This window comes from Salvelinus sp. IW2-2015, unplaced genomic scaffold, assembly GCF_002910315.2.
Source record: "Salvelinus sp. IW2-2015 unplaced genomic scaffold, ASM291031v2 Un_scaffold2451, whole genome shotgun sequence".
In the NCBI taxonomy this organism is placed as follows: Eukaryota; Metazoa; Chordata; class Actinopteri; order Salmoniformes; family Salmonidae; genus Salvelinus; species Salvelinus sp. IW2-2015.
Window position 1 is genome coordinate 52531 of NW_019943772.1, and position 10990 is coordinate 63520.

At 51.5% G+C, this 10990-nt stretch overlaps 1 protein-coding gene across 1 annotated transcript in view; it reads right to left on the reverse strand.

The window, feature by feature from the left end:
* The window catches only part of LOC112073989 (dedicator of cytokinesis protein 3-like), a 23629-nt gene continuing 12639 nt past the window's right edge, over positions 1-10990 (reverse strand). The window contains exons 2-4 of the mRNA XM_024141218.2: positions 10781-10865; positions 5253-5294; positions 1-162 (exon numbers count right to left, since the gene is read on the reverse strand). Of these exons, the coding sequence (XP_023996986.2) occupies positions 1-162; positions 5253-5294; positions 10781-10825 (249 nt within the window). The 5' untranslated portion in view covers positions 10826-10865. The remainder of the gene's footprint in view (positions 163-5252; positions 5295-10780; positions 10866-10990) is intronic.

Genomic DNA, 10990 nt, shown 5'->3' on the forward strand with positions numbered 1-10990 from the left:
TTACCTGATCTGTTTCCCCTCCCTGAGGTCGTAGAGAGAGAAGAAGATGTCTGTGTCTTCTCCCATGGTGTTGTAGGTGAAGCTCTTCAGGCTGACGAACAGGTGGTGAGGGACGGGGATACGACAGGGCTCTACACCGTGGCCCCGACGCACACTGTCAGCCTGCGTAGACGAGACGGCACACAAAGACGTGTACACAGGGCTAGAATACACTGTCAAAAAAATCTATATGTTTCAACTAAATAACTGGTTCCACAGTGTTTATTTTTGTTTACTTAATTAACTCGTCGGTAAAAGTGTTACCTGAACTTAACATTTTTAGTTGGCCCAAACTTAGCTCCAACATGAGAAAATGTAGGCAACAACTATTCTGTCAACTTAAAATGATGTGTTTACTCGATTTGTCTCAACTACAAATTATTATTTTGGCATTTTTTTTACAAACAAAAAAAGGCGGTGAAATTAGTTACACACACACAGTACTTTTAACATGGTCTTTCAACTTACATATTTGACATACATGTTGTGCATGTTCATTTATACAGTAATTAGTATTCATCATGTCCTCACCTGGGATTTAAACTCACAACCTCTTGGTTCACAGCATTCCAGTCTTCCTGCTACACCATCATGTCTGTGTCAATCACTGATTTCACCTGTATTGCTACACTTTGCACTTCAGTGTAAATCTCAGCTCTGCTAAAAGTACACTCAAGAAAAACGATTTTATTTCTCAGTGATTCAGGAGTACCATTAAAACAGAGTAAAATGCCCCACCAACATTAGACAACTATACAGAAAAACCTCAAAATGCTTAAATAAGCAAATCAAATCAATGATGAGAGAATATTAATATCAATCAATAATCGACACAGATATGGTGGCGTAGCAAGAAGATTGGAACGTCATTAAACCAATCGGTTGTGAGTTCAAATCCCAGGTGAGGACATGTTGAATACTAATTACTGTATAAATGAACATGTTAAAAGCGCTGTGTAACTCGTTTTGTGTGTTTCTTCATACTGGGTGACTTCAACCTCCTGATATCTGACTTGGATTTATTTATTGCCTCTTTTGACCTCACCTTTACCCAGTTCCCTCCAACTCACAAGGCAGGCAATAGATTTGACCTCATCCTACTGATCTCACTGCAACCCCCTCCAGGTCTCTGGTCTCCTACTGATCTCACTGCAACCCCCTCCAGGTCTCTAATCACTACTTTGTCTCCTTTTCTGTCTCCCTCTCTTCCAACCCGCCACTCAGCCCCTACCCAGATAGTCAAACGCTGTCACAATCCCCCCCCTCTCTCTCTCTCTCTCTGTCTATCTGTCTCTCTCTCTCTCTGTCTCTCCCACTACTCTCTCCTCTTCTATCCTATCATCTCTCCCTTCTACTTCTCCTTCCTGTATCTTGATCCTGCCTCCATGATCCTCCTCTCCTCCCTTTCCACATTCTATGACTGTCCCCTTTCCTCCTGGCCGGCTCTCCCCTCCTTCTCCGTGACTGAGTGACTCATTGCGAGCTTACAGAACAGGGGTGCGGGCAGGTGAACAAAAATGAAGGAAAACTAAACTTCTGGAGGACTTATCATCCTTTCACTCCCTCCTCTCTACTTTCTCTTCCTCTGTATCTGCTGCTAAAGCCACTTTCTACCACTCTAAATGTCAAGCTTCTGCTTCTAACCCCAGGAAACTATTTTCACCTTCTTCTCTCTCCTTAATCCTCCTCCCTCTCTGCGGACGACTTTGTAAACCACTTTGAAAACTAGGTTGACGACATCTGCGACATCTGTCAACTAGTCTCATTCACACAGAACCACCCTTGACCCCTTTCACATTCACACAGAACCACCCTTGACATCTTGACCCCTTTCTCCCCTCTCTCTCCAGATGAAATCCAGCAACTGCCGCCAGACAACCTGCACGCTCAACCCCATCCCCTCCGCCCTTCTCCAAACCATCTGTAGAGAGCTTTTCTCATTCCTCACCTCCCTCATCAACTCATCCCTGACAGCTGGCTGCGTCTACTCTGACTTCAAAATAGTATGAGTTGCTCCCCTCCTCAGGAAACCAACACTCGACTCCTCTGAAGTCAAAAACTACAGACCAGTATCCATTTCTTTTCTTTCCAAAACACTTGAGTGTTCTGTCTCTGACCAACGCTCTCACCATCTCTCTCAGAACAATCTTCTTGACCCTAACTAGTCAGGCTTCAAGTCGACTCACTCAACTGAGACTGCTCTCCTCTGTGTCACAGCTCTCCACTCTGCCAAAGCTGACTCTCTCCTCTGTTCTCATCCTCCTAGATCTATCCACTGGCTTCGACACCGTGAACCATCAGATCCTCCTCTCCACCCTATCAGGGCTGGGCGTCTCAGGCTCTGCCTCCTCTCCACCCTATCAGGGCCGGGGCGTCTCAGGCTCTGCCTCCTCTCCACCTTATCGGGCTGGGTGTCTCAGGCCTCTGCCTCCTCTCCACCTTCAGGGCGGGGCGCTCAGGCTCTGCCTCCTCTCCACCCTATCAGGGCTGGTGTCCTCAGGCTTCTGCCTCTCTCCACCATATAAAAAAAAGTTTTCTATCAAGGGCGGGGGCGTTCTCAGGCCTCTGCCTCCTCTCCACCCTATCAGGGTTGGGCGTCTCAGGCTCTGCCTCCTCTCCAACCTAGATCAGGCGGGGCGTTTCTCAGGCTCTGCCTCCTCTCGCACCCTTCAGGCTGGTGTCTCAGGCTCTGCCTCCTCTCCACCCTATCAGGGTTTTTTTGTTTTTTTTTTTCTGGGTGTCTCAGGCTCTGCCTCCTCTCCAACCCTATCAGGGCTGGGTGTCTCAGCTCTGGCCTCCTCTCCACCTCGTCAGGGCGGGTGTCCTCAGGCTCTGCCTCCTCTCCCACCCTCTCAGGGCGGGGCGTCTCAGGCTCTGCTCCTCTCTACCCTCTCGGGCTGGGTGTCACGGCTCTGCCTTCCTCTTCTCACCCTCTCAGGGCGGCGTCTTAAATCTCTGCCTCCTCTCCACCCTCTCAGGGCTGGGTGTCACAGGCTCTGCCTCCTCTCCACCCTCTCAGGGCGGGGCGTCTCAGGCTCTGCCTCCTCTCTACCTTCTCAGGGCTGGGCGTCACAGGCTCTGCACACTCTTGGATTGCATCCTCCCTGGCAGGTCGCTCCTACCAGGTGGTGTGGAGAGGATCTCTGTCTGTACCACATACTCTCACTACTGGTGTGCCCCAGGGCTCGGTAATAGGCCCTCTCCTCTTGTCTCTATACACCAAGTCACTCGGCTCTGTCATATCCTCACATGGTCTCTCCTATCACTGCTATGAGGATGGACCTCTCCTCTTTATGTCTCTATCACACCAAGTCACTCGGCTCGTTCATATTCCTCCACATGGTCTCTCCTATCCACTGCCTATGAGGATGACGACCTTCTCCTCTTGTCTCTATCACACCAAGTCGACTCGGCCTCTGCTCATTATCCTCACCATTGGTTCTCTTCTTATCAGTGCCTATGAGGAGGACCTTCCTCTTGTCTCATGACAGCCAAGTCACTCGGCTCTGTCATATCCCTCACATGCGTCTCTCCGTATCACGTGCCGTATTTGAGGTATGGATCCTCTCCTCTTGTCTCTATACACCAAGTCACTCGGCTCTGTCATATCCTCACATGGTCTCTCCTATCATTGCTATGCAGATGAAACTCAAATACTTTTCTCCTTCCCCCCCCTTTTTTCCCCCCTGACATCCAGGTGGTGACACGCATCTCTGCGTGCCTGGCAGATATCTCAGCTTGGATGTCGGCCCCACCACCTCAAGCTCAACCTCAACAAGACGGAGCTGCTCTTTCTCCCGGGGAAGGCCTGCCCGCTCAACGACCTCTCCATCACAGTTGGCACCGTGTCCCCCCCCCGTCCCAGAGTGCTAAGAACCTTGGCGTGACCCTGGACAACACCCTGTCGTTCTCTGAAAACATCAAAGCAGTGACTCACTCCTGCAGGTTCATGCTCTAACACTCGCACTTCACATTTCCCTCCCTTTACTAGCTCTGACCCAGCTGACAGCTGTTTAATTGAGGACCTTACTATGACTGTGATCTGTGGTTGTCCCACCTGGCTATCTTATTTAGATGAATGTACTAACTGTAAGTCACTCTGGATAAGAGCTTCTGCTAAATGACTAACATGTAAATGTAGTTCCACAGCCATGTTTAGGTAAGATAGCAAAAATTATTTCTAGTTGAATGAACATATGAGACAAATTGAGCAAACACATCATTTTAACTTGACAGAATTTCTTTTTAACTTGACATTAATTTTCTCATGTTGGGCCAACTAAAGATGTTACGCCCAGATAACACTTTGACCAAAAAGTTGAGTAAACGAAAAAACAGTATGTGAACGAGTTACTTAATATTAATTGGTTGAAACAACTAGATTTGTGGGTGTTTTTTTTTTACAGTGTAGTATGCTACAGTAAGACGTGGTGCGGGACAAGACAGGACAGGGACACATTCACCCTGTGGGGACAAGACAGGACAGGGACACAGTCATCCTGTGGGGACAAGACGGGACAGGGATACAGTCATCCTGTGGGGACAAGATGGGACGAGGATACTGTAACCCTGTGGGGTCGAGATGGGACAGAAACATTGTCAACCCTGTGGGGACAAGACAGGACAGGGAACAGTTAACCTGTGGGGACGAGATAGGACAAGGAACAGGAAACCTGTGGGGATGAGACAGGACAAGGAACAGGAAACCTGTGGGGACGAGACAGGACAGGGAACAGGAAACCTGTGGGGACGAGACAGGACAGGGATACTGTCACCCTGTGGGGATGAGACAGGACAGGGACATTGTCACCCTGTGGGGACGAGACAGGACAGGGAACACGAAACCTGTGGGGACAAGACAGGACAGGGAACAGGAAACCTGTGGGGACAAGACAGGACAGGGAACAGGAAACCTGTGGGGATGAGACAGGACAGAGAACAGGAAACCTGTGGGGACGAGACAGGACAGGGACATTGTCACCCTGTGGGGACGAGACAGAACAGGGATACATTCACCCTGTGGGGACGAGACAGGACAGGGACATTGTCACCCTGTGGGGACGAGACAGGACAGGACACCTCAGGGCATGTCATATTATATGTGTATTATTGTACATAGATAATTAGATAACATGATGTCAGCATTGTGATGGTCATTTTCATGCAGTAGTGACAGTGTGTGCATGATAGCAACTGCAGAGAGTATGTTGTACCTGGGTTGTGCTTTGCTGGACACTGTGTCTGCTGGACAGATGCTGCAAAGACAAGAAAGAAAAGAAGAGAGAGAGATAGAGACAGAAAGAGAGGAGAGAGTGAGAGAGAGGAAAGAGAGATGAGAGAGAGAGACATAGATAGAGAGAGAAAGAGAGCGATAGAGAGAGAAAGATCCTCAGTTAGTCATCCTCTTTTGATTGTGAATCAGATATCAAAACCTTGGCAATATGTACATGTTTCATTTGCTTAGAGTGCAGCAGCGCTAAGCTGTGGTTGGTTGTCAGGGCATTGTGAGTATGAGGCGGTACGATAGGTCGGGGACGCCCCAAGCAGAGCAGAGCATAGCATGCTGGGAGGACAAGACAGGGCAAGAGGGAGCGAGACAGGCTGTCAGAATAAGACAGTGACTGTGAAACGCTGAATCACCACTCAGAACAGTGTACAGGAACAGAATAAACACAATGTTGTCCCATAGTTCATAGTACCTTGAGTAGAAACACAAGGCGAAGGTAATTGAGTCATAGATATATCTACTTCATAGATCCAAGCTGAGATAAAGAGAGAGTAAGAGAGGTCAATGTACAAGTTTACTTTGATGGTGTTTTGTCTTGTTTATCTTGCCGTCTCTCTCTGAGTGTAGAGAAGAGATACAGGGTGAAAGGCATCATCCAAACAAGACAACTCCATCCTCTCTTCCCCCTCTCCATGCCAACTCCACCTTCTCTTCCCCCTCTCCACCCTCTCTTCCCCCTCTCTTCCCCTCTCCAACCTCTCTTCCCCCTCTCTCACCCTCTTTCCCCCTCTGTTTCAAACTCTCCCCTCTCTTCTCCCCCTCTCTCCCCTCCTCACCCTTCCTCTTTCAACTCTACCCTCTCGCCCCTCGCTCCCTCTCTCCTCCCCCTCCTCTGCCGCTCTTCTTCCCTCTCTTCCGCGTCTCTTACCCCTCTCTGCGCTCTCTTCCCCCTTCTCTACCCTTCCTGCACCGCCTCTCCACCCTCTCTTCTCCCTCTCTGCCCTCTCTTCCCCTCTCTTCCCTCTCTTCCCCCTCTCTGCCCTCTCTTCCCTCTTTCTTCCCCTCCCATCCCTTCTCCCCCCTCTCCACTTTCTTCCCCTCTCCACCCTCTCTGTCCTCCTCTCCGCCCTCTCTTCCCTCCTCTCTGCCCTTCTCTTCGCCTCTCTCTGCCCTCTCTCTCCCTCTCTCTCCCTCTCTTCCCCTCTCTCCCCTCTCCCCCTCTCTCCCTCTTCCCTCTCTCCCTCCTCTGCTTCTCCCCTCTGCCCCTCTACCCTCTCTTCCCTCTCTTCCCCCTCTCTGCCTCTCTTCCCTGCTTCTTCCCCCTCTCCACTCTCTCCCCCCTCCACCCTTTCTTCCCCTCTCCACCCTTCTTCCCCCTCTCTGCCCCTCTCTTCGCCCCTCTCTTACCCTCTCTTCCCCCCTCTGCCCTCTCTTCCCCCTTTCCACCCTCTCTTCCCCCTCTCTTCTCCCTCTCTTCCCCCCTCTCTGCCCCTCTCTTTCCCCTCTCTCGCCTCTCCTTCCCTTCGCTCTCCCCCTCCTCCATCCTCTCTCCACCCTTTCTCCCCTCTCTACCCTCTCTCTCCCCTCTCTTCCCTCTCTTCCCCCTCTCCACCCTCTCTTCCCCCTCTCTGCCCATCTCTTCCCCCTCTCTGCCCTCTCTTCCCTCTCTTTCCTCCCTCGCATCCTCTCGTCCCCCTCTTCCCACGCCTTTTCCTCCCTCTATGCCCTCTCTCTCCCCTCTCTGCCCTCTCTTCCCTCTCTTTCCCCCTTCTCCATCCTCCTCCCCCCTCTCCATCCTCTCTCTCCTACCCTTCTTCCCCCCTCCTGCCCTTCCTTTCCCCTCTCTTCCCATCTCCATCCTTCTCTCCCGCTTCCACCTCTCTCTCCCCCTCTCCAATCCCTCTTTCCCCCTGCTCACCCTCTTCCTCCCCCTTCTCCACACTCTTTCCCCTCTCTTCCCCCTCTCCACCCCTTCTTCCCTTTAGTTTTTTATTCGGCGGTGGATGCCAAGGTGAAGAGCTCAATACCCAACACCTCCTCCCTCCATCTACCCTCTTCCCGTTATCGCTCACCCCACTCCTCCCTCCACCCCCCTCTCTCCACCCCTCCCCTCTGTCCTGCCTCCCCTCTCTCCCTACCTCCCCTTCTCCTCCTCCCTCTCTCCCTGCCACTCTACTCTCCCGCTACCCTCTCCCCTCCCCCCCTCCGCTTCACCCTAACATCTTCCCTCTCACCTCCCACCCCCTCCTCTACCCTCTCCCCCTATCCTCACCCCTACCTGCTCTTCCACCCTCTCCGAGGTGAGAAACTCACTGTAATCTCCCCACACCTACCAACCCAAGTGTCCATTATCACCTGCCCATCGTTCCTCAGAGGACCCTCCAGTCCTACCTCTTTTCTGTCACCCCCCCCCTCCGAACTGGTGTCAATCTGCCAGGACTGCCCACTTCCATCTGCTTCTATCCTGTCTTAGAGTGAGTTTGTCCATTAACCATTACGGCATCCCCCAGTTACCCCTCGGCTCTCCTGCCATGGTGGCCACGGTCTCACTCTTCCCATCCCCACCACTTTGAATGTACCTCTGACCAGTCAGTGTAGGATCTTGATTTGAGCCAGATTGCATACAGCAGGAAAATAAGCCTGCGCAAGCAACAGTACATCGTGAAGTATTACGTGTTTATAATTAATGAACATTTTTGTAGGTGGTGGATACATTTTTCATAACTGGGAAAATCAAGTCTGGACCATTTCCAAGTCGGAAAGTTACCAAACTTCAGAAGCCTTTTAACCGTTCAAACTACACTACAGTTTCTTGAATGTCCTGCACTTTGAAGGGGGATCAATTAAACAAGATCCCTACATCTGTACGCTAGTCTTTCTCCTTCGACCATTCGAGTTCCATCTTGGCCAATGCCAGCCACCTATTGCCGGGCTGTAACACACTGCCATAACCTTCAGCACACACCCCCAGAGCTGGGAGCAAGGCCAGGGCAGACCACCCTCATCAGACTCAGCACTACCCCCAGAGCTGGGAGCCAAGGCCAGGGCAGACACTCAGATACTCAGCACCACCCAGAGCTGGGAAGCAGGCCAGGGCAGACACTCTCATCAGGACTCAGCACCACCACAGAGCTGGGAGCAAAGGCCAGGGCAGACACTGCTCATCAGACTCAGCACCACCACAGAGCTGGGAAGCAAGGCCAGGGCAGACACTCTCATCAGACACAGCACGCACCACAGAGCTGGGAGGCAAGGCCAGGGCAGACACTCAGATCAGCACCACCACAGAGCTGGAGCAAGGCCAGGGCAGACACTCATACTCAGCAACACCCCCAGAGCTGGGGGCAAGGCCAGGGCAGACCACTCAGACTCAGCACCACCACAGAGCTGGGAGGCAAGGCCAGGGCAGGAACTCATACTCAGCAACACCCCCAGAGCTGGGAGCAAGGCCAGGGCAGGACACTCTCATCAGACTCAGCACCACCACAGAGCTGGGAGCAAGGCCAGGGCAGACACTCATACTCAGCACCACCCCAGAGCTGGGAGCAAGGCCAGGGCAGACACTCTTATCAGACTCAGCCACCACCCCAGAGCTGGGAGCAAGGCCAGGCAGGACACTCAGACTCAGCACCACCCAGAGCTGGGAGCAAGGCAGGGCAGACACCCTCATCAGACACTAAGCACCACCACAGAGCTGGGAGCAAGGCCAGGGCAGACACTCAGACTCAGCGCCACCCCAGAGCTGCGGAGCAAAGGCCAGGGCAGACACTCGACTCGAGCGCCACCCCCAGAGCTGGGAGCAAGGCCAGGCAGACACTCATACTCAGCACCACCCCAGAGCTGGGAGCAAGGCCAGGGCAGACACTCATTACTCAGCACCACCCCAGAGCTGGGAGCAAGACCAGGGCAGACACCCTCATCAGACTCAGCACCACCCCAGAGCTGGGAGGCAAGGCCAGGGCAGACACCCTCATCAGACACAATCATCAATATTGCCAATGTCTCCCTCCATTCACTATTCTATTTTTGTGCTCCAGATATTCAGCTAACTAAACAGATTGACCTGTTGCAACAAATATATTAAATTGGCTCAATCATTGTTTGTGTTGCTGCGATGACAGTTGTTCATTAATCAAAAATAGCTCAAACAACACAATTATGTGTACTGTACTGTTATATACTGAACACAAATATAAACGCAACATCTGCAAAATTGTCAATGATTTTTACTGAAGTTACAGTTCATATAAGGAAATCAGTCAATTTAAATAAATGCATTAGGCCCTAATCTATGGATTTCACAATAACTGGGCATAGGCTCACCCATTGGGAGCCAGGGCCCACACATCGAGGGAGTTCAGGCCCACCCACTTGGGACAGTCAGGCCCATCCCCACTAGGGTAGCCAGGCCCACACATCGGGGATCAGGCCCACCCATGTTGGGAGCCAGGCCCACACATCGGGGGCAGGCCCACCCACTGGGGAGCCAGGCCCATCCAACACTGGGGCAGCCAGGCCCACACATTGGCGGAGTCAGGCCCAACCGATTGGAGGAAGCCGAGGCTCATCCCACTGGGAGTCAGGCCCACCCACTTGGGAGCCAGGCCCACACATCGGGGAGCCAGGCTCACCCACTTGGGAGCCAGGCCCACACATCGGGGAGCCAGGCCCACACATCGGGGAGCCAGGCCCACCCACTGGGGAGCCAGGCCCACACATCGGGGAGCCAGGCCCACCCACTTGGGAGCCAGGCCCACACATCGGGGAGCCAACCCAGCCAATCAGAATGATTTTTTCCCGCACATTTTAGAGTGGCCTTTTTTTTCTTCCCCAGCACAAGGTGCACCTGTGTAATGATCCTGCTGTTTATTCAGCTTATTAATATGCCACACCTGTCAGGTGGATGGATTATTTTGGCAAAGGAGAAATGTTCACTAACAGGGATGTAAACAAATTTGAGCACAACATGTGAGAGCCGTAAGCTTTTTAGTGTATATGGAAAAATTCTGCAATCTTTTATTTCAGCTCATAAAAATGGGACCAACACTTTACATGTTGCGTTTATATTTTTGTTCAGTATAGTCTAGCTGCTGTTATGGCTACACTGAATCTGATTCATGTGTAAATCATCACTTTTTAAGAGAAAATATCTAGTTGCAGTTCCAGCTACAGCAGAGGTTTCTGCTTCTTCCATACACGTACCATACATAAGGGTGCGTTTTGATTGGACAATGTACCATACACCAGCAACAGTCACTAGGCAACAGCAGGACATCGTCATGACTCTAGTGTGTGCAGCACACAGTCGGCCCAGTGGTACCTACCATTTACATTTAGGTTATTGAGCAGATGCTATTATCCTGAGAGACTTATAGTCAGTGCATTCAACTTAGTTTTGTAGGGAAAAAAACTATGTTCAGTGGTAACGTTATACCTACCATTTTGTATAAGTCTACAGTGGTCAGTGGTACCTACCATTTTGTATTAGTCTCTAAAGTGGTCAGTGGTACCTACCATTTTGTATAAGTCTGAGACGCTGATCTGGTCTGCATCCACCATTTCAAACTCCTTCCTGGGTACGAGGTCCAGGCCCAGGTGTCTGTTGAGGAGAGGAGAGGAGAGGGAGGGAGCATGAGAGGCGTAGGGAGAGATAGAGGGAGGGAAGGGAGGGAGAGAGCAAGAGAGACGCGGGGGAAGGGAGAAGGAGGGAAGGGAGGGAGAGAG